This window comes from Mya arenaria, chromosome 14 (genome assembly GCF_026914265.1).
Source record: "Mya arenaria isolate MELC-2E11 chromosome 14, ASM2691426v1".
NCBI lineage: Eukaryota > Metazoa > Mollusca > Bivalvia > Myida > Myidae > Mya > Mya arenaria.
Window position 1 is genome coordinate 24,927,423 of NC_069135.1, and position 24,763 is coordinate 24,952,185.

A 24,763-nucleotide genomic window follows, 5' to 3' on the forward strand; every position below is an offset into this window, starting at 1 on the left:
AAGAAATAATGCTTCACTCTTTTTAGAACTATTTAAAGACCGATCAGACCATTTACATACTCTGAATCACTGCGCGAATATCCATGACAACCACGAATTATTGCATATCCGTACGCAATTATTTTCATTAAGTACAAAAGAGTTCCGGCAAAAAATACATTTTTACTTAATTTTGTTTAACTGAGGTGGGAGAAAAAGCATCTATCATAGCCGCTCGTGTAAGAAAGGTTCATCCCGACCCTCGCGCAGGGTGTTCTGCGGAAACTCGGTAAACTTCGTTTCCGCAAAACACTCTACGCTCGGGTCGGAATGAACCTATCTTACACTCTCGGCCATGGAAGATACTTATAATCTTACTGGTGCCATGTTATCAATAGACAGTAATGCTTAACTGTTGGACGACTTTTCCATATATCGTCGAGGAATGACCTGGTGTTTGCTCTTTCTATATTGGCACCATAAAATCGGTTAAGTATCGTCCATTTTGTATTTGCATTTAAACCAACAAAGCATTTATGTTAGAATTTTATTGTGAAAAGGTATTTGAAACTACAGAGGTTTGCAATTATCTTTTTTACAAAGACATGACAATGAATGAACTTGAAACTTTGTGAACGTTAAACTTATTATTCACATGATTAACAAGAAGACATCCACAAGAATGACGAAAAAACATTGCCAAATATTTAGTTGTGTTAACTATCTAATGTCTGTGGAATTATTTCAGAAAATTAATATACTGAACAAAATATGTATTGTAACCCACGAAAACAACAACAACACCAAACAAAAGGGACACACTGATGAATTTGAAAAACAACCATCATGGATAAAAAACAACAAGCATAAGACATCACATCTTATCAACATATACGTAGCGTGTGATCCCCTTTTCGAATTGATATATCTGAGAAGTAATAATAACGATTTTCTAAATTAACAACGCATAGCTTATTCGTTTCAAAATGTGACAAAACGTTGGTATCCAATTGAAATTCTTGATATTACGATATGTTGTGTACGCTTGATATTGGAGGTGCGTTCGTTGATAAGGTGGTTAAACTAAGCTTTAACTATTTCTTTGATCTGATTTTAAACAATAGGGTATTTATGTTAGGTTTATAGAAAAAGGTATGTAAAACAAAATATTAATGCAGAAATTGTTTCGTATTTAGTATCTGTATTCCGTATTCCATTTACACGTTGGAAACATATTAGGACACCCGGATCAGATGTGTCTCCTATCGGGCGTGCCCATTATATTTCAAAAATGTCACCATGACTTTGGCCTTCGACTTACTGATCAATAATGGTTATTTACAGAGCATGAGTAGCGTGCAAACCAAACAAAAAGACTCTCCAACAAGTCATTCAAGCGTTTTGGTCGGGAACAAATGTGTGACAATGACGCTACAAACGACGCAGAAATCGACGCATGGCAAAGTAATCCCAGTGTCTGCCATGCTTTGCAGGCGTCACAAAAATACATGTTTCATTCAGTCTGATTAAATCGGTGAAATCGCTTGATAACTTTGGCAGAGAGAGTGAGGTGCAAGATATAATAATGATGATCACAATATTTATATTTCCATTACTTAACAATTTTGTTTTTCAAGTCATTCGAGTAGCTGTGAAACGCTTTATGTAGTCAAATCAGGGGCCGTACTCAAAAAGCATCTTAACATGTTTTAATAACTGAGTCGAAACGTCCTAGTTTTAACGCGTACTTCATAACCTATATAAATGTTTCATGAAAATTATTTACATTCATATTCACATTATACATTTATCATTGAGACCGTTAGCTTGCTTGATTGCAGAAAAATGATTTGGCAATAACCATAATAGATCCAAGGATTTGAAAACCATTTGCATTTGTGAATGGACATGCATATATAACTAATCGGGTACATTGAAAAAGTCATTTTTTTATATATGAATGAGTGATTTACATGACTTTTTTATGCGTCACACAGATATTATTACAAAAGAAATAACAAACGAAGTATAAAAAGCTACATGTACAGAAATTCCTTTAAACCAGTAATTACAAAACACACAAACGTTTATCACAAAAAAGTAATTTAATATAAGTAACATTGTAAGAAAACTGTTTATGTTAATAAACTGATTACTTATAAAAAAAACCACTTTATACACTTAATATATAAACGTGCACATTATAAAATATACACAAAAAATATTTACATCTAACATGATATTGGTATAGTAAGGAATACTCTCACTTGTACATTGATGACCAATAATTATGAACAATTATAATATAAACGACACAGTTTAACGCAAAGTATAGTTATGGCAGTGAATATGAAACTATGAGAGACTTTAGGTAAATCCTGTATGCATCATTCAACATACCCTGCAGGTAACAATGGTACTGAAACAATTCGCTTTTTTACTGCATAAAGAAATATTTGTACAAACTCTTGTGATCCGAAATCACTATAATAAAGTATCTGAGTTCAAATCTGCCCTTTCCTTTAAGTTTAAAGAAAGATCACACTGTCTTATTGTTCCATCATCACAAAGATGTTCTCCAATTTCTTGTTCAACTGCAGGCAGCTGGTCTCATGGCAGAACGAAAGGTCGTCAAGAATCTATACAAGAAAATAATCAAGTAATCTACAATTAATTTAATATCACATTTCACTACGTGAACTACAGGCAATTTAACATCACTATAAACTAAATAAGCAACAGTCAATTTAATTGCGCATTGACTTTTGCAGCATGTGTACTAAGTTTCATTGAAATATCCTAAAATTTATTTTGGTTATGGCCAAGATTCTCTCTTTGCACGCTGCCAACGAAAATGACACATAGTTTATCACAAGACCGAACAATTTTCTATTAAAAGCAGACAATCATATATATTAACAATACGTTATAAAAATTAAATAAAGTTCTACAACCTCGGCTGTATAAGGCTTAATCTGTTCGTATAATCTGTAAAGTGCTGCGTTTTTGTTGAAAGTGGTTTTCTGCTGGTTCTGAAAATGGAATGCCAAATTACATCATATTATTTGAACTGAAATTTAATTCTTTTCACAAGACCAGAACTGTGTGAAAACAAAGTTTTATAGCCATTAATTGAGTTAACAACATTTAATTAAAAGAAACGTAAATTACATTGAAAGTAACAATGGCCTACTGATATCACAGTACAAAAGATGCCTTCATGTTTTTGCTCAGTCACTAGAAACAATGATTCCTATTTCTTGCTCACATCTTATTTAAATGAGGTTTATTTCTGCATGTCCTGTCCATATGTTTGCTATTGTGTATTGGCAGGAGACCTTCATTTTATAAACAGTGGAAATGGGATTCAATCTCTTTTAACCGACCGCGAAAGGCTCAAACTATTGCACTTAACCTTTAGCTTGTTTTTATACCCAAACTTGCAATAAGTGACACTGCAGCAGATTATAGTAGCAATATTCAGTAAATGGTCTTGGTCGTAACTTCAATAATCTAATTTCCGTGTTAACATCACAAAAGGCAACGGGCTATTTTTTACATTTCCCTTTGCAGAACTATTTAAACTTAAATTTACACAAATATGCATCAAAGTAACTAATGTCACACTAAATAAGATCATGTCCATCTATGACCAAGAAACAGAACGACTTAATTCTGTATTGAAACAGTCCCAAGATTAGGTATCATTTTCAGACAGGAGAACTTATCCCTTGTGTGGCTCAAATTTAAAAAAAAAGAAAAAAAGGGGAACATTACGTACTACATTCCCAACTCAATTTGTTAATGGCGATTGGTCTATGCTAATTAGATTATAGTTATTTTTTAAGCTCATAAGGAGAAAGCTGGTAGTTCATAGACTCATCCTCTAGCTAGTTTTCTTCGTAGAGCAAGGACGTTTTTTAAGATTTTTTTACAACACCACTCTCGTTTCCGTGAAATTCGACTTCACAACATTTTGGGTGAGGGGCTGGCAACTACACAACCAGACCACCATCACCATACCATGTAAAATGAATACGTACTCTGTTAATACTTGTCAGATATTGTCCCAGCTCATCGGGTTTCTGCACATTCACTTGTACATTCTTGTAGAACTCCTGAACATGTGTTCTGTACTTCGACAGCTCATTTCGGAAAATAAGCTTCTGAGTTGGTGATTCCTAGAATAACATGTTTTCATAACTATCATCACAATCTTTTTATAGTGTATAAAAATAAGTAAGATGTTTTGTAACATATTTGCATAATGTACAATGCTGAACAAATTTGCATACAAAGAAATCCGACCCATATGTACACTAGTTCTCTGAAACATCCATTAGCAACAAAGTTAATTATTTCTGCCTGGTAACACGTTGTCATATTGAAATCTAATTGTGTGCATTAATAATATAAAACATAGATGACCCCAAGAAGGATATATATATATATATATATATATATATATATATATATATATATATATATATATATATATATATATATATATATATATATAGTAATTAAAATCTGTATATGAAAGCTAGAGATGACTTGCTATGAATGTATGTATTGTCTCTGGCAACATGTGTACCGAGCTGCAAATGTACAAATACCATTCCCAAGAATTGTTTTTAATTAACTTTACTCAACCTTTGAAACGGCCTGCTCCGTGAGACTGAAACTGTCAATGAAGACTTGGCTAATAACATCCAGATTCTCCAAAACATAGGACGGGGCATTGATGTCGAACATAATTGACGGTGTATTGATTAGCATTGCCCAGATACGAATGAAGTAGCTAGACAAAATAGAAGAATAATTGACAATACAAAACAGTCCAAGCAGTAAATCACATCCAAAACCTTTATAAAGTAGTTGCGGGCCAAGTGGGGTAGCTAGATACATGATATATTTGTGAATACAAAAGCACTTAAGCAGTGGATCTCATTCAATACCTACGTAAATAATTATGTAAAATAGGATCGGCGTACCAATGCCACCATACGAATGGAATAACAGGCAACATGATTTATTATCGGTTAATTGATTTTTAACATTTTTATGTAAATTATCATTTTTCTTTGCTGACGTTCTCTATGTCATATAAGTAAATAATATTTTAACGAATGTAAGAACAACATTTTCCAAAGTGCACAAGACGAAGAATATAACTGTGTAGAAGAACACAGAACAATGTGTTTTCATGCATGCTTTGGTACATACAAGTCTATGATATATATATATATATATATATATATATATATATATATATATATATATATATATATATATATATATATATATATATATATTTTGAATGCCAATCATTTTCATTGATGTCAATTCGAAGTGTGCTTATACACGCACAGGCTTGAACTCCGATCCTCTGTCCTTAACCAAAATGCTGATATTACCTATGGCTTTTCCACGCATGTAGTGTGTCGGGTGCTATTTTTTGTTTTTCTGCAAGACCATCTAGGAAATCAAAGAGGAACTTGACGGGTGGAGGACATTTGCTGCTCTCCAATACCAGACTGAACAAGTCATCTATGTACTTCACAAGCGACAACTGTGTGGAAAGAAGTAGATTAAATTTCAAAGACATTCTTAATCATATGCGAGCTGAAGAACAAAATAAATTTAATTTCCTGAATACGAGTTAGAGGTCAGATAGGTAGATGACATTTAAGTCATAAGAAGTATGAACGTTATGTGGAAAATAGATAGAATCTAAGTAACATAGGTCGTGATTCAAATAAATATTTAAGCTCAGTAGGTCAAAACCGTTATTGTATTTCCTATAATTTATTTCCTTAGTTACTAGAGCATATACCAACCTGATCATTTTGTTATTCAACGTGACTTAAGGATGCTTTTTAAAACTGGTTTTGGTCCTATGAAATATACTACAAATTTAAAAAAGTATTGTTTACACCAAGTAAGCAAATTTAACCTTCACAACATGCTGTTGTGTTCATTTACACTCATCTAAGACAGATTGTAGTCAGTTAGATTAGTCGACCACATAGAACAATATCCTTGAAAACGCCCTTAATTAATAATAAAACTTCTATGAGTACAGCCAATAAGCAGAGAGCGGTCAAGATGAACAAATATCTGAGGCCATTCTTTCTTGCATAAAACATTAAAAAATATAATGATATACTTCCAAAACGTTTTTAACAAGCTCTGTTTCCTAAAGACGTGTGTTTTTCTTTATTATGAATAAAGATTTTCAATCATAGGACCATTTCTTTTCGGATATATAAACTATGGTAATTTTATTACGCCTTGAACAATCAAAATTATCTTTATTCTGATCTTGTTTCAGCTGGCAACCTATCGTTTATATGACGTGGACACTCAGACTAGCTGACTAAATTTCAATCATTTTGCCCTTGCCTTTTGTCAATTGTTCTGTTCTTTGGCTTGTGTTATCACGAAAATTTCCGTCAGTTGAGATAATATGTTACGATATGTTCAGATTTTAGTAGTGATTCAGACACTTTTTACAACAATTACCTTAGTTGTGATAAGCCTGTTCAAGTACAGCTCATCAATGGCAGATTTCTTCTTCTTGTTTCCATCTTCATCCTTTAACTTAAATTTGATGTTTCGTATTGAAAGAGCAACTATTATCTCTATAGATTATACTTTAGATTAATTATATAAACTTACATATTTAATTGAAACACATTTTCTCCAGTGTATCCCTTATTAAATGTAAAAGAAAAATCATTAAAACAGCTGTGTTGAAAAGGTCTTACATGTTTAAATGTATAGTTAGTTATATTTACAAATCAGACGTTATGAAATAAATATAACAATCCTATTAGGTATAATAGGTTTTTTCATTTACCAGAGTAAAAGGCTAATGCTCGACCCCATTTTTTCCTAATCTTAATTGATTAAAATTGGGTATAATATGACAATTTATGAAAGATCTTATATAAATTAACATTATGTTATGTTTAAACCTTTGTAATTTTCAACTCAATACAAGCAATTCGAAGAATCATGATCACATAATCTAAGAAACAATATTTAATTACCAAATGCCAGTGTTTTAGTTTCCTCGGATGTTCATCATCATGCGAAGTGGAACCCTCGGATGTCATTGGTTGGTCGAAATCCATACTGTGGTCATCGAACCCAATGTTAAAATGGGCCAAGTCCACTGTAAACAGATTTTGATATGACATAATTCAGTCATTCATGGGCGTTTATTGCTGGTTTAAGAAGGGAGCCGAGCTCTCATACATGTCTAACTACTGTATAAACTACTAAGATTAAGAAACAATCAAAACTGAAGAATGTTTAGCATTCCGAAGCAGTTGCTTTCTGACTCCATGACTACGGGCACCACGCCACCGCATACAATCTTCTGGACTTCACCACTGGCAGAATAGTTAAAAGATTAAAAAAAAACTTTGCGAAATTGATAAATCTCTCTACATTACCGTAATCGTCCTGTTGAATGATCTCAGCATTCCGTGGATCAACGAGGGCAATGTTGCTTTGATCGGCCACTGTGTAGTGCGCCAGTGTGTTAACACGAATCCAGCCCCAATTACGCTTTGACGTGTTGTCTTCATCACGCAGTATCACACGTCCATTGAATCCAGCATGCCACTCTAATATTAGCAATAATAGAAATAAAGTAACTTAGTAACTTAAAATCGGATGTTACTGGTATCATTTTATTAATCATACATTAAAACTAGAAAACTACATGCGCATACAAAAGCTCATTTTTACAGCTAATTAAGTGACAAAAAACTCCGTAGACAATTTAGGTTTTGAGTGAATATGCGTTTGTGTGTACGAGGAGAAATTAAAACAGGTAATGCTTGTGCCTGCAGAAATGTCTACTCTATGTGGATGTGGAAAACACGAACGATTGCGATAGCCTTACATATTCAGCAATACCCTATCCAGTAGTGTGCTATAAATGTATGTCAACGAAGAAAACAATACAAGAACTTCATGTTTTCTTTAACAAAAAAAAAGAATAATCCGCCTAGACTTAACATAGCATAACGTATTTTTTAAGGATAAATGATACTAAATAACGGTAATAGGTAAGTAGATCTCTGCTTTGATTAGTCGCGCAAGTGGCCAACAGTAATACATTATCACATGACGTTCTTTGTTTCGAGTGTCATGCAACGATAACATTATTCTTCTATCAAGAGTTATATGATTTAAATGACGTATTCTCGTACTTCCAATTTAGAATCAAAACTTTTGCTAAAAACATAATATAAAAACATTTTGGCGACAAGTTGGGTCACGTGATTAAATAAATCATGCACTTATTGCAATCTATTACAAAACTTATGAAACTCGTAACGGAAAAGTTATTCTTTACCTTAACTTGTTTCATTTTCTTAGTATGAAGCTGCAATTCATATAAGATCCTAAATAACGTATATAAGCAGGTATACTACTTAAATCTAAATTGCTTTGCGTACCAAGAAGAAGTTCAGTCGGATCTACAGGAAGTTGTGAGGCCGGGTAGTTGACGTATATCTGGTCGAGACACTTGTACTTCACCTGGCTGACTGTGTCGCAGTCGAGAGCCTTACATGGGTAGATTTCGTCTCCGTTATTGACCACCACGTTCAATGTCTAGGAAGTGCGATTACATTTATCAATATCGGTAAAATATGCAGATGCAATGGGAGTTTGTTTGTTTAGCCATAATAATGTCGAAACAGAGATTTTTTTTTTAAATCCAATCCTGATGTTGCTACCATCAGCCATTATGTTAATTTAACGTCAACACAGAAAACTATGACAATCTATGATATCTTCAAGAGAAGCAGGCATACTGTTTCACTTCTGTAAAAAATAATTACGTTTCAACATCAAAAACACAGAACGTGCAAATTAAACACATACCAGCGCTTTAGCCTCAAACTTCACGTCCGTCGTTTCCTCGTCAGTGGCCGAGCCTTGGTATTTCCGGAGCAGTTTTTCCTCAGACAGAGTGTACTTTGCATCATTGGTTAAAGCATCAATAGGGCCAGATTCCATCGCTTTCCTCGTGGCGGTGTACAACAGATACAGTAGTGAGCCGGTGTGATCCTTAAAATTGAATTGATCCGGTATGCTTATGAACTATATTTCTTTCATAAAACATATATCAAGTTAAGTAATACACCAACATGTTTCTATTCAAATTGTGATACGTTATTCATATTTCTTGTTGTTCTAAATGACTGCTACGCTTTACCAGAATGTCAACTGTAGTTCCATACTTTTTGTTCTTTGTCTTTATCAAATTTTGACATGATTTTCATCAGACCCACTCATCAGACTGGTTGAAAAGCCATTAACACAGTATGTTCAACACATCTCGTATACCTCTAATAAGTCACTTTTAAATCATTTGTTTAGAACAATAAAAATAATACATTGAAACCTGCCATTAAAGATTTAACGCACTGGCCTCGTTTGATTAACAATACTTTCATCAAAATGATTATTTTGTTCATAACTTAATTCTTTAAAAAAATAAAAATAAAAGTAGTTTAATAATGTTAAGAGTTGTCAAAGTGTATTTGAATTTTACAGAAAATTATAAATTTAATTTGAGGCAGTGACCGGTACAAACATACGATTTATTGGAATTGTTATTTTGTTGAAAGCTCATCAATAAATTTGAATGTGTCTTAATAGCTTGTATTTTATTAGCTTAGATAAATGAGGATTCGCTAAGAAGTATATTTTCATCTTAACTCAACTTAGAACTTTACCTTAAGGTGAGGGTACAAACAGAGGGATAGCCAGTCGCTCAAAAGCTTTTCTGTGATACTCTCACTCCTGTTAATAGAGTTTTGTTATATTATACATGTCATCCCCGACACCCAAGCGTATTATAACCTATATGACACCCTGGGCAAATTGGCTAGGGAGAACTTCGTAATTCTTGAATATTCCGACCAATGAAATAACCGATAACAAAAAAGAAAGAATCTCCTTTGTGAAGAGCTATCGGCATATTAAACAATATCCTGCCTAAAACGATTTGTAAGCCGTGATCTCATTGGATTATTTCGAACCGAGATTACATCCGTAACTTCTCGGCCATTTCCGCACCGCATGAGGTGTGTCTCATGCGACCAATCAAGCGGCTGGATTTTACCTTATTAATTATTCATGAGTACGAGATTTTAACAGCTTAATTGCCCAGAGTATCATATAGGTTATGATACGCTGGGGTGCCGAGGATGCATACATGTGTACAAGATATAAAAAGTGAACACTGAATATTAAAAAATGGTGTAAAATGATTGTTGAAAATAGCTCGCTAATCCATTTCATTATCAACAAAATGATTATCTCCATGTGGCTGTCATAACTTAAAAGAGCGACGCTGTGTATTTTTCCGTTCTTTTAGTTTAAATGGAGCAAAATTAAACAATTTCGATTGCATAGTGGTGGGCCTTGTAAAATGAAGTGCATGATCTCTAGCAACATGCGTAGTTAGTATATTTCATGTGAATATCTCGAGCACATTTCGAGTTATGGCCACTAATGTTAGTATTTGCACGACGACCACGCAAAAGCTATGACAATTGTTTATACAAAAATAACAGATGAGCTTAAAATACAAATGAGAAGTGGAACAGTGGGATTGATGACGGTATTGTTTTTCTTATTGGTATCTACTAGTATATATACATAATTTTGTCACCTATATCATATTTGTTTATAACATATATAACATACCATTAATTTTAATAGTATTATGATCTTTAAAGCTCGACAAAAAATCATGGAATCTAATCTCCCCAGTTATTTGAGCTCCTTTCCTTAACCATTCTGGTGTCCCCATTATTTTGGTATATTATATATCAATGTAAAACAATTTGTAATAATGTTATTTTTTTCAACTGAAATTGGACGTGAAATTACATTTGTTTGCAATCTTTCAATAACTACATAGTTTGTATACATATTCAAGGTAAAAGTTTGGTATTTTTATTTAGCAAAAGTAAATACATTTACCTTCTGAACAGTGACCTCACGTCTCTCTTGGATGAAGGGTCCACAACCATTTTAGTGATCAGAACTTGTAACACTCTGAAAACAATTTAATAATTGTACACTATGGTTGAAATATTTATTTGTTTTCGTACGGTTATTGTGTACAATGACTCTTGTATGTATACTTAAATAAAAAGCTTACTCGTGCATGTAGTCCATACGTCCCATCATGATGGCGCATAGATTGCCAGCAAAGTTGGATCTGTAAGATAAAAAGATGCTAAATTATGAATCATTAATGTAAACAACAGCCAAAAATCATTATGGGCAACATATATGGCAGTGGCAATGCTTGACCGTTCCAAGGCGGTACCTAACAATCCTTGATAAACATACCTAGTTTGATTATGTATAGTATGTATGTACTGTGCTGTATGTGGAGTTTTGTGCAGTTCTTCTATGTTACTTGTTTGTGATTTTTTGCTCTTGTGTTCTATGTCTTTGAAGTTTACCCGGTGCCATAAAATTTGAGTATGAATGTGTATTTGAGACTTATTTCCATATGGGTGTTCCAATTCTGTTTGCACTCACAGCAAAATTGATTAATGTTTCTCTTTTACGTAATAATCCCCTTCTACGTCTTATTTCCCACTAACTTTATATTTCCCTCTTACGTCATATCATCATATTTACTATACGACCTAATTTTGCTTGTCAAAATTTATTAGGAGTGAGCTTCAATGAGGTGAGATGCAAAAACCTTGTACTACAGCAGTAAACAAACACTAAGCCGTTTTTTATAACAAGAATAGTTACTTAGACAGGGAGGTCTTAAATGGTAAAAAGTGAATTAAGCAGCGTGCGGACAAATTACAACATTACGCATTTCACTTATTACATAAAAATGACATTATGGTACCAAACAGTTATAACACCCACCCTCATTATTATTGAAATTGTACATAACTTGTGTTGTGTACAATTTCAAAAATTCCAGTGCGATATTTATTACATAATATTCAAACTCCAAGTTTTTTACTCATAAGTAATTATATCGATATCGCATACTTTTCCTTGATAAAGAAGTGTGTCTGTTTGTCCATAGTCGTAATCAGGGAAACGAGAAAGAACTTGTTCTCGAGTAGACCTCGGAAACGTTCCATTCCCGTCCTCGCATTAGCCCGCAACTCATCCGACATCTGTAAAGCGGAGAAATTGACAATTGAATAAAGAATGTCATTGACTAGGATATAAGTAATTTTGTTTTTCATTGTTTTTTTGTTTTGTTTTTTTCAAATAATAAGTAATTTTTAACGAAGGTTATAAATAATTCGGCCTCTATTCTTTTAAATCTCTACATGCATTTAATGGTGTACAGGTAATATTGTGTGGAGAAAATGATATGTGAAGTGGGAAAGGGTAAGGAAACATGCGTACCTTGTAACTACTTACTACTGGATCTGACATCAGATAATCAGTAGCAAAGATGGCATTACACGCAAACTGTTGGTATGAGTGGTAGGGAAATCCCTGCTCTATGAGGTTACGATTAACTGTCGACAAGGACGTCTGCATGTCAAGGAACTCTAAAACAGACCAAACATTAACTAATACAGCTATTTCATCTAGATTATACAATGTGAATTAGGTTTTCAACCTGAGATCTGATTTGAAAGGGTTTGGTTATGATGGTTTTAAAAAGGTAAGTATTAATTGGTTTATAAACCTGAAATTTGTTCTTCATGAATATTATGTTGATTAGGATTATTCATTGGTTATCATTTCTTCTTAGACAAATCAAGTGTTTTAACCTTCTTTTGCCACCTGCTTGATTTCCATTTCAAGGTCGTTGATTTGCTTTTCGAGGGCCTTTGCTTTGGATCCCGCTTTCCGATTCATGCAGACAAAGAATACTACGACTGCAAGGAAACATACGAGTAATACACTCCTTGGAAGTGTTGGATTTATAAGATTAGATGGTAATAAGTATTTTGTTTCTGATAATATCTTGATGCAGAAGAACATTAGAGAAATTATAAATTAAATACTTATCAAAAGGTTAAAAGTATTAAATGATTAAAAGGTGTCAAAACATAGCATTAGCACTTAACGCCCTCTTAAGGATAATATATTTTCAAAATCATATTTACTTCATTTATGCTCAACATAACAGTAATATAAAAATAAAAGGTATTGTGCGGGAGTTACAACAGTTTACCCAACTCAAGGAGAAACAGTGCAGTTCCAGCTGCTGCTCCGGCTATGATCAGAAAGTTCTCAAACTTTTGTTGGTACTGAATGAAACCCACAGTTGTATGAATGTTTCCTATTGTCACCTATAATTTAAAGAATAAAATGACTAACATAGTTTAGTGTTCCAGAATCGGATACTGTCATCACCAATGCCATATTATTTCACTCTGTGCATTTTGTGTCAATTAACTCGAAATCTGTTTTGATAGTTATAAAACAAAATAAGGCGATAGAGCTTTTACAATAAACATGTCAAAAAATCGTTGTGCATGAATGTGGTCCAAACAGATATTGCGCCAAAGGCTTAATAGGTCACGATCGCCAAAATTACAAAATGAGGTAAATTCCATCTACTTAACTAAGGATTATAAAAACCATATATTGATAGTCAGTTATCCTACTGTACTGAAATTAAATACGTACGTTAACTTCAGGGAGAGTAGCTCCCGGTATCCCCGGCTTCGGTTGAGAACTTGGAGTCTTGCATCGCATATAACTGCCTGTGAGCTCCACAACATTACATTCACCCAATCCAATCGTTACATTTATATCGTGTATCTCCGCAACAAGGTTAAGATTTTCGCCCTAAAAATCAATTCCCATATGATGATTATATTAATTGTCTGATATCAATGAAGACACTGATAGGAGTCTGTCCTTAATCGGAAATGCAGTTTAAGGGATATTTGCATGCTGATTTTAGATAAACCTATAGAGGATATTTGTTTATTTCAGTGTAAGATCGTATTTTATTTCACGAGTGTCATAGAAAAACATATTTTCACGAGTGGCGAAGCCACGAGTGAAAATGTAGTTTTTTTATGATCACGAGTGAAATTAAATACGATCTTACACTGAAATAAACAAATTTTCTGTTTCTTTTATGCTTATTTTCGGAGTTTTATTTGTTTTTTATTTATTTCTGAATTACCCCCTTTTTTGAAAAGGGTGGGCTTTACGCCGCTACCCGTAGGGCGCCCCTCATGCATAATTATAGCTGTCAACTTTTTTACTTTCGGTTTGCTGAGAAATAGTTCTCTGCTATTCATTCTTATAGCTTAATATTCGCTCGTTTTTTATTGCAAAGCTTTATGAACAGTAAAAAATGAAGTATAATTAGTGCACAAATGTTCCAAAAAATAATGAAAACACTTTTTATTTTAACCAAATTACTACGCCGCTATTTATAGGATGAAAATTTGGAAGGTCAAATGTGTTAGCAAAACAAATGTGGATACTCATTGGATTTTAACCATTCTTCTTAGTTTTAAGACTGCATATACGCGTGTTTTTATAGTAAGTTAATATACAGTCATCTTACTGTCAGAGACCAGTCTGTTTCGCTTTAAAATGTTTGTTGTCCAGAAGAGTAAATGCCACGCTAGTTTGTTGACACATTTTGAGATGTGGGTGGGGTAAAAAATATCGGATCTATCCGAAAAATTGTTGTGTGAATTCTCCAGGAAGCCCATTTTACGTACTACAACGGTTAACAGTTCAAAATACATTTGATCGATGCTATAAAATTTTATTTATGTTCGAACAGTTGTTTTTGTCTGTAATTTGTTTGGAATGAAAGCAAATGTTCGAACATTCAGCTTCAAAGATCAGTAAAATGTTTGATAAACGGGATAACCGGTAATAAACGGTAAGTTGTTAATTTCCAATTATATATTTATTTAAATTTATAAAATATTTCTTTATTTTTTTAACCTTTTTTGACATAATTTACTGAAGTCCAGTGTTCTGTTTTGACCAAGGCAAGTACATGTAACAACAAAAGATTTTAAAAGTAGTTCTGAAAATTGATATTTTCACTTCTTATTTTGCAGTGAAAATATCAAATTGATATTTTCACTGTTGTTATTTCACTGTTAAAACCCCATATTTCATCTTAAAGCATGAAAGAAATATCCATATTTGTTATTAATTGCGTGGACACCTTTAACCATATCTCTAAATTGCATGCTAAACTAACTTTATCAGAAAATTGAATGCAAAACTTTAATCATGCTTATAAACTGTTGCAAAACCATTACCATACTAGTAAATAATATGATAAACTATAACCATATTAGAAACTTGAGTGCAAAACTATAATCATATAAATAAGTTGTTTGCACACCTTAAACCATGCTTGTGAATTGCATGCAAAACTATAACCATACTAGAAAATATATGTGAAATGATAACCTTATTAGTAAACTGCAAGATTTTTTTTAACCATATCAGTAAATTGCTTTGCATCATTTTAATTGAATTAGTAAATTCTTTGCAAAGCTATAGCAAAAATGCGTTTTGTTCACCTTTATTTCCAAATACTGTTGATCGGATTGGTAAAGCAAGACGCCCTCAAACTTGCTGATAGATGGGTCATGGAAATACGATAAATTAAAGGAATGTTCAATCTCATCCAACTGTACAATGATTGTGACAGTAAAACAATCATCACATTGTGAAGATCTTTTCTTTCTATTGATACTTAAAGACGTCTTCGCATTAAGTTCTTGAACAATACCCGTTGAAGCAGCCGGTATTTTACATAGCACCTGCGCAGATGAGTTATCATCAATCACGCATTTTTCGACCTGCAAAGATAAGCATTTCTTAGTTGTGACTAAAATAGGGTTTTAAGTAGCAACGTGATGAGTTCTAACAAAAATCATGCTTGAAACGAAAAAATAATTTTAATATTTATAATACATATATATTTACAATAAAATGATTTTAAATGAAATATCTATTTCAGTAACTTCAAAATCACTACAAGTGGATGCCACTGTTTGTCTGTTTTTCTTAGTTACAAAATTAAGGGCTTAAAAAATATTTTACACAGAGTGAAATGCCATGGCTAAACCAATGTAAGATTTTATTATAAGCATGATTACCACATTATATGTGGATATTTTCAGAAGGTTTGAAGGTATGGGGGAGCATTCAAGACTATTTAAAAGGGTTAACATTCTTTTGAAAATTGCTAAAGCCCAGGCAGACACCAAAACAAACAATGCCCAGATATTGTTTCTTGTACAAATAAAAGGTACCTTTACTTCAGAATTGTATTCCAGTCTAACTGTTCCAGCATTTGCAGTATTCAAGTTCTTCCCTTTCACCGTCAGAACTGTGCCACCACTTGAAAGCACCAATTTGAAAGAGATAACAGTACTTTCAATCATGTTATGAGACATTAATCAATTCAACATATGTTTTCAATTTTTAAAGATATTCTTGGCAAGGACTGCTGGAACATTTCATACAGTTCTCTACCAAAAAGGCCGGATCCTTATTTCCACGTTCATTACAATCACAAAACCAGGCCTTGTCACAAAACTAGCCATGTTAAATGCAACCTTTCAGGCAGTTCAATATATATTTAAATAAAACAGGTACTTATGATGTTGTATCATTTCCGTTACAATGTATGTTCTTCATACAATTAAGCTGATGCTATCATTTGAAAGTAACCTTAAAAATCCTTTCTGTGGTAATATCTTCTCGATTACAGGGTTGTCAAGAAGAATAAACTTCGGCTGCCCAAGCAGTTCTATTGTTTGGCTTTCCGGAACCGTAACATCCTCTAGTTTTAGTTCCGATCTTGTGCTCGTTACATTGGGTGTCTTACAAACAATAGAAAAAGGGGGATACACAGACTCTGTCCTGAAAATGAAAGCACTTGACGGTGAATTACACTTCCATTGACACAAGTAAAAGTTCACCACCAAAACCAATAGGACTAATGGTAAAATACGAATAACTAAATACGCTAAAATAAAAAGAGCAAGCAAGCATATTCCAACGGATAAAACCGCATTCAAAATAGTTAAAAATGTTCACTTCTAACCTGATGCACGCCGGGCAATAAGGATAAATTTTTGGGCTTTTACACAGACTTTTGTCATTGAATCGAACTTCGGAAATTATTCTGTTGCCTATTCCAAGATTGTCCCCTTTTAATGTGATCATCGTTCCACCCGCTTTAGGTCCAGATGTAGGCTCAATTGAAGTGATTGTTGCATTCTGGAATATAGTTGAACATGTAGCCGGTATATTTTTTTTATGCCTTTTGCCTTTCAAGAATTCAACAAACAAGTCATTTTTTGCATGCATTCAATGATACATGTGTGTTATTTGTTCAATGTTATTACCCCTTCTGTACCTACCTTCCAAATTGGTATTATGGCATCATTTACTGGCAAACTTTCACCTGTTCTATTAACACGATAGAAATAAGTTGTGTTCCCATTCTTTTTATCAAGCTTGCAGATGAACCTGAAAACATACAATATAACATCTCTCATCAGAAAATGTGCTGTTGTTGATTTGGTTTACGTTTGTATGTGTCAAAATGGTCCTTTTAAAGATAATTAAAATGACTAGCTCATCTCCTCATTGAACAAACAGAAACAGTCAAGAATATTTATATCAGGGTTGTTTGGCGTAAGGTCAATTCTCAAGAATCTTACAGATTATCAATAAATGGTGAAGAAATACTTAGGTGTAATAACACAGAATGTTTTATTGAACCTAGTTGTTGGATCTGGCCAAACCTACCTACTTAGCAAAAAATAAATACTTCAGCGCTTAGTAGGAATTCCACGATCGTCAAATATTCTCAAAACTCTATCGTCCCGAATCGGACTCCCAAAGTCAGCGGTTATCGACTATTATTTTCAAAACTTAATTATAGCTAGGAGAAAAATCATAATATATAAGAACTTTTATTTCAATTCACACAATGAAATGTGATTGGGATGATGGAATTTACTACCAAATAAAGTGTAATTTTGAGAGCAAAGGTGATATTTCTGATTGCCCGAACGCCAATTTTCAATAATCAAATCAGTTCAGCATCATTAGCTATAAAAATAGTAAAATGCAATAAAAGTTAACAAATGTAATGAGTATTTTGTCAAATATAAGCATTTGTTCAAACGTTTCATGCATATTATTTGAACTAGAATTTTCCGATTCGGGCGTGTCACCTGTGACCGTAGTTTTCTAGTATAGGTCAACATGAAGTTTGACTCGTTGACTCCAAAATAGGGTTAATCTACTGACCATAACCATTTGTGATCTGCAGTAGTTTTTCGATGAGTCAAGACACCTGTTTCCGCTGTACTTGTTTTATTTAAATATAAAAGCAAGTTACAATATAGTGCATCTTTTAAAATTACTAATGAGTGGACTCCAGTTCTGTAGCTTAGCCAGTAATTAAATGTTTAACACTGACGGTTTTCTGTTGATCAGTGCAAAATACAGGGACGTTCCGTCCTATCATGGGAGTCAGTTTTGGAAAAGTTGTATTAAATTTCACTGTGACCTTACCTTTACCCTTCTTATCTCAAATCGAAATGGGTCATTTGCAGGACATGACTACCAACGTTTGAGAACCGTAGACCAAATTATAGACTATGTCATTAATCAGACATGCTGTTTTGTTCAAGATCATCATACTCGTGACCTTTGACCTTCTCGTCTTGAAATCTAGAGGGAGTATCGACTTTTCATGATCAACTTTCGTACTAAGATTGAGGACCGAATGCCAAAGCAAACTGAAGTTATCATTCAGACAAGATTTTCTGTGTTCACGGTCACCACGATTGTGAACATTAAATTACTAACCTCAAATTCAAAAGGGGGCATTTGCTGCCTATGCAAAACCTAAGTTCAAGGACCTTAGTCCGTAGCGTTTTCTTATTTGAAACCGTCATACTGACCCTCATACAACAACACCAGCCTTCTTTGTATGGGCCATTATATGATATATCATTTTCATTTCACTGATTCATCTCTATAAACAACATGGACTCATATAATAACAGCTTATTTTGTACATTGTATATCTGAAATAGGGTATTAACAAGTTGAGTTAATACTTAAGATAATCTGTGAGTTTCAGGAGCCTGACCTACAATAACACAGGATATAATAAATTAAATTGACAGTTTCTTACCCTTTGGTTATATTTTTTGAGAAATCATCTGACTTTGATATATCTGTATGTATAAATTGTACAGTTTCATTAATGCATGTTTTGCCATTGATGTGTATGTCACGAATTTCTTCATTTGTTCCAAATTCTTCACCTGTTACAGTAATTAGTAGTCCTTTTCCTATAAAACCATCTCTTGGCAATATCTGAAATAGTATGAAAATAGAGCAATCATAAAAGCGTTGACTACCCCCTTACGCAACCTTGACACAGGAGGATTTTTATTTAATCGGGTAAATATTTATATATGTATATAAATATATACTCGAATAAATCAAAATCATCCTGTGTCAAGATGGCGTGAGAGAGTTCCCCCCATTGGGAAGCGTAATGTTTTACTTTAAGTATTTGTCATTTTTTCATTATGACAATAAAGGAGCATTACTCGACAAATATTTTAAGCAGAGTTATAGAACTTGGATTCAATGTGTTTGTTATAGTCAACATTAGTGCTGAGTTCCATCTTTAAAAATATTTTGTTATTATTAAGAGATACAGTCATCATTTAAGTTTTTGTACAGTGGCAGCACAGCTCTTGCAGAAGGCACCAAGACTATAACATTACCTAGAATTAACACACGCGAGGTTGTTAAATGCTCCTTGCATGTGTATAATTATGTGTAATTTACGTTTTAAGTGCTATGCCATCAGGTATTTGTACTGAATAGAGTTTTACAGCTTGTAGTCGGTATTTAGTGCACAAGTTGAATTGCTCATCTATGCAATATATGTATAAGTAGGCTTACGCATGGTGAATGAAAATGATATCTTAAAAATCACTTGAAAAGTGTTTTAGAGAGGGCTGGTCTGCCTACACGTTCACATTGAATGATAGGATTCCCAAATGACTTGAAATGCTAACAGTACAATTTCAAGTACAAGAAGTGTTTCGCAACCTTTCTTAAATATCTTATTAACCACTCTTAAATATGAGATTCAATTTATCAAATACAAAATCAGAAATATAAATTCTTTAATATTTTAGCCTTACTTAGTCAAGTTGGAATGGGGAAAATTGAACTTCAGATTCAATTTCCACATAATATATGCATTTCTAATTCTAAATCAATCTTACCTCTGTTATATTTGGACGTGGGCATTCATGTCTACAAGTTTCAGATGGCGAACAATATGTACATGACTTGGTCTCATTATCCCATTTACATCTAAAACGACTCGTGTTCAACGCTTGGCAGTAGTTACACATATTATCCGACAATGTTGTACACTTGTATACAAAAACTGGAAAAACAACAAACAAATTATTTATTAATACACCATCACAACATTAATCCTATAAATGTTGTACATGGGTTCATAACAGTTTCAATGTTGAAAAACCTTCGTTGCAAAATTTATGAACAGCTAATTACCAGTAGGTCAAGTGGACTGGCGCAAGGTTGAAAGTGACGTCAAACAAATTTGCGGCACAGTGAAAATGTTGGAGTGTTATTTAAATATGTGAGAAAATAATATTGAATATGTGCAGGAAGTCAAATATTAATCAGCATTTATTATGTTTGCTTACAACTCAAAAAGACATTTTCAACACCAATAGCGTTGAAAAGAACGAAATTAAGGAAAATTTAAGGAAACAAAGACTAAGAGAAGGAAAAGAATTTCGACAGGGAACAAACTGACCAATACATATGTTGCTTAAAATAAAAGGGAGCAAACATTCCTTCCTTCAGTGAAACTGTAATCATGAATAATATATGGGTAAAGATGTTACTTCATACAAATGCATAAAATAACCTGCTAAACAGTTTCCAAACAAGAGATATTTGTCAAACATTATGCCCCCCGCCCTTGAACGCCATGTTGTTAGGATTATTTGGACAATTAAATGATATATGCCTGGACCAAAATGACATTTGTCATTGGCAGTGGATGCCTTTAAGGCAGTTTTAAGTTTATTACGATTCAAAGTGTGAGGAAAGTAGGTATAGTTTTTAATCATGTTCATATGATGACTGATATTTGCAGATAAACATGATTCCTATGAGCAGCAGAAAAAAAGAAATAATGACGTAAATTTTGATGACTAATATGAGTTATAAATATTAATCAATAATATGTCAAGTTCTTGCAACATTTTAGCAATATATCACTCCTTAAATCGAAAGGGGTCATCCTCTGGTCAGGCCCAGCCCGCATGTCAAGTTGATGACCATAGGTCCAGGCATTGTTGGGTTATCACTAAGACAATATTTGAAAAGAAAATCGCGTTAAAGGTAACTGTGACCTTTGACGTTGATTTTATGGCCCCTAAAATCCAAAGGAATCATCTACTGGTCAGGCCCAGCCAGCCTACATGTCAAGTTTCATGACCATAGGTCCAGGTAAGTTATCACTTTGACAAGCTTTGACAACCTTTTCGCGTTAAAAGTCACTGTGACCTTGACCTTTGACCCGATGGCCCCTTACATCAAAAGGCGTCATCTACTGGTCAGGCCCAACCTTCATGTCAAGTTTGATGACAATAGGAATTGTCAAGTTTTCACTCGGACAAGATTTGGTGTACCGTCTGACCGATCGACGGACCGACATATCGACCGACGAACATGTGCAAAGCAACATACCCCATTATCTTCGAAGGGTGGGGGGCATAAACAATAACGGTTATAAAGTTGACGTTGTGATTTTTCTTCAGTTTGCAATGGGTTGTGTATATTAAACTACCCAATTCTGCCCATGATTGCATAACTTATGTATGAACAAAATAAAAATATAATTCTACAGCTTTCACCTGTATTGCCATATTGACTGTACTCCACATGTGAATATTAACACCTCGACTTCTATTCCTTAAATAAACTGCCTTTCGGCAACTGCGGTTATCATCCGACATCTTCGGCTATGTTCGGATCGTGAATCGATTCATGAAAATTGTTGATATTTTTATCATTTGTCAGAGAGTCCCGTAAAAATAAACCAACATTTTAGAAAGTGTTCATTTAAAATATGTTAACTGTATTTTTGTCATTAGTGTTTCAAGTTTACGTTTTGAAGTGATTTCCAAGGGTTGATCATTTCCCGATTTATTGTGACGTCATTTGATAAAATGTTTCCATGTACAAGTGGGTCGTTCTATTAAAAGAATGGGTGAGAAAGGATTACTGTAATATTTTCTTAAATGAAATATTTTCATAACAATTCTTGAATTAATTAATGACTATTAGTGTAAATATAAGTAATGAATTGCGGGATTGATGTCATAATCGGGGATGTGAACGCAGATGGGCTGGTCAAGTAAGCGTGGAGTCCCCGATTGCGTTTATACCCCGATATTGACATCCATCAATTAATTCCTTTAATAATTGTCTCTGACAACATAATTAGTTTCTTGGGACTACTTGTTGTTTACGTTAAGGCGAAAGTAGTTGCTGATGATGCCATTACTTAGGCTATCATAATACATTTTATTCTTAAAATTAAAGCAACAACAGACAAGCTATTAATTCGGACATATAAGACAAGAATTATCAATGGATGCGATTAATATCCCAACCATACCACCTTCTTGCAATAAGAAGTATCACTGTGAGTGATGTATGCTCCATGTCGCTGAGAAGGCAACAGTCAATGGCATTAATGGCTTTAAGCTATATTAAATAGAAATGAGGACTATAAAATCTAAAAGCATAGCACAATTTTTGATTGAGTTCACTTTTAGGTTGACCATTACGGTATTAATAGTAGGGTACTTATATGTCATGTATTGACTATTTAGTACAAATTTCAATAGTATTTTGAGTCAGTGTAAGGACAGTAAAGAAAAATATACAGAATAAAGAATTGAGTTAATGTGTAAAGCAAACCTTCTATATAAAAAGGGCAATAGCTCAATAATAAAAATACTATACACAGTATTACGGAGAAAAGTAGAAAAGTCCCGATGTCCAAGGACTGACGGCCCATTGCCCAAGGACTGACGGACGAGGTGATTCCTAAATAGCTCCTACCACCAAGTGGAAAACTAATTTGAAAACAAATCATATGCAAAATAATTGCGTTAAACATCCTAACTTTAGTTACTTATTTTTTATTTAATAAACCACCACTGTTAACAGTTATTATGATGATGTTAGTAATATAAACCACTACCCTAGTGTCACCTCGAAGTACAGAACACCAGTTTGATCATTAGTAATGAATTTGTGTTTTACATTTAATGCCAATTGATCTCAATATAACAAGAGTCAGGACATACGCCTTGAAACAGAAAATGGGCCAGATTTATAAAGTGCCAAAATAAGGATGCTTGCTTGTCCGTACTATTGAGCTTTAGGCCTTAACTATTAAAGAGACAACAACTTTAGGGTCAGTGTGTACATGGACATGACATGGACAGTTTTCATGGACATGTCTTTAAAGGTCAAGTGTTGAAACATAGTTACCCCCTATGAGCCTCCCTATAGCGTTTATAAACATAAGGAGAGAGGGTTATGGCCCCTTGTTGAAATGATCACTCTCACCTTGTTTACGCACAAAGAAAGACCTCCATGTCATTTAAAGCAGCACAGCGGGTATACTAGTACATATAGTTTCAAGAAATATAGTAGTCATTGAGTTTTGAAATTTTGAAGTAAGCCCAACAAAATAGGTATATGAAACACTACAAATTGACAGGTCCAAAACATGTTTCCAGTACTTTGTCATTGTAATGTGATGAACGGTTGAGAGGTGTTTTGAAAATACTTCCACCAATAGAAGAGTTTTGAAGCAACCATAAAAAAGCTATATCACCCCTTAATGATGATGATGATGATGATGATGATGATGATGATGATGATGATGATGATGATGATGATGATGATGATGATGATGATGATGATGATGATGATGATGATGATGATGATAAAGATATTTGGACCAATCATTTCAAAACATTCCAGCAAGCCTGAAATGAAAAAGGTTTTATGACATCGAACTGTAAATAACTTTATCCTTAAGCTTAGCCATAAGCATTTCATGTGAAGATGAGCTTAAAACTAAAAGAAAATATGCGGTCAAAATACATCACCTTCACTTTTTCCATCAATTGAAATCCATTTGCGTTTTGGATTTTCGTATTGTACTTCAATATTTTCCAGAGTCTTTGCATCAGAACGTGCCTATAAGAAGACATCAACATACATTGAGTACTTGCTGGTAAAATAAGTGAATATCAATTAAATGAAGTTTAGATCAGACATGCAATAATACAATGGAAACAAGCACTTTTGTTGAGTTGATATCCCGCGCCAGATTAGGCAAAGTAGATGGCATGGAAATCATGTTCTAGAACTTTAGCTTTACCCACATTATCAAGTCTCTAGTCTCACACTAATGACAGATTTCATCAAGGCCTGATTGGACCAGAAATATTAGAAAAATATAGCCTCTAGATTGTTCCCAATGTGTTTTTGTTTTAATTTGCCCTAGTGACTTACATTTGACCCAATGTGACGTAGCTTCAAACTAAGCAAGATATCATCGAGGCGCATCAAATATCTAAGCCCTTTTGAAGTTTTTTTTCTTTTGACTCCCATGGCAACA

At 33.6% G+C, this 24,763-nt stretch overlaps 1 protein-coding gene across 2 annotated transcripts in view; it reads right to left on the reverse strand.

The window, feature by feature from the left end:
• Window positions 1-548: 548 nt before the first annotated feature.
• Window positions 549-24,763, reverse strand: part of LOC128217867 (plexin-B-like) — a 35,665-nt gene continuing 11,450 nt past the window's right edge. Inside the window, exons 11-36 of one of the 2 annotated variants that reach the window (XM_052925298.1) lie at window positions 24,249-24,339; window positions 20,298-20,464; window positions 19,184-19,368; window positions 17,391-17,499; window positions 17,072-17,247; window positions 16,696-16,887; window positions 16,281-16,362; window positions 15,537-15,818; window positions 13,654-13,815; window positions 13,196-13,313; window positions 12,789-12,896; window positions 12,415-12,563; window positions 12,046-12,176; window positions 11,180-11,239; window positions 10,999-11,073; window positions 9,744-9,810; window positions 8,887-9,072; window positions 8,457-8,613; window positions 7,443-7,616; window positions 7,035-7,159; window positions 6,505-6,582; window positions 5,397-5,551; window positions 4,633-4,780; window positions 4,023-4,160; window positions 2,934-3,011; window positions 549-2,618 (exon numbers count right to left, since the gene is read on the reverse strand). In XM_052925298.1, the coding sequence (XP_052781258.1) occupies window positions 2,529-2,618; window positions 2,934-3,011; window positions 4,023-4,160; window positions 4,633-4,780; window positions 5,397-5,551; window positions 6,505-6,582; window positions 7,035-7,159; window positions 7,443-7,616; window positions 8,457-8,613; window positions 8,887-9,072; window positions 9,744-9,810; window positions 10,999-11,073; window positions 11,180-11,239; window positions 12,046-12,176; window positions 12,415-12,563; window positions 12,789-12,896; window positions 13,196-13,313; window positions 13,654-13,815; window positions 15,537-15,818; window positions 16,281-16,362; window positions 16,696-16,887; window positions 17,072-17,247; window positions 17,391-17,499; window positions 19,184-19,368; window positions 20,298-20,464; window positions 24,249-24,339 (3,483 nt within the window). In that variant the 3' untranslated portion in view covers window positions 549-2,528. Of the gene's footprint in view, window positions 2,619-2,933; window positions 3,012-4,022; window positions 4,161-4,632; window positions 4,781-5,396; window positions 5,552-6,504; window positions 6,583-7,034; window positions 7,160-7,442; window positions 7,617-8,456; window positions 8,614-8,886; window positions 9,073-9,743; window positions 9,811-10,998; window positions 11,074-11,179; window positions 11,240-12,045; window positions 12,177-12,414; window positions 12,564-12,788; window positions 12,897-13,195; window positions 13,314-13,653; window positions 13,816-15,536; window positions 15,819-16,274; window positions 16,363-16,695; window positions 16,888-17,071; window positions 17,248-17,390; window positions 17,500-19,183; window positions 19,369-20,297; window positions 20,465-24,248; window positions 24,340-24,763 lie in introns of both variants that reach the window. The other variant, XM_052925297.1, reaches the window with a different exon arrangement.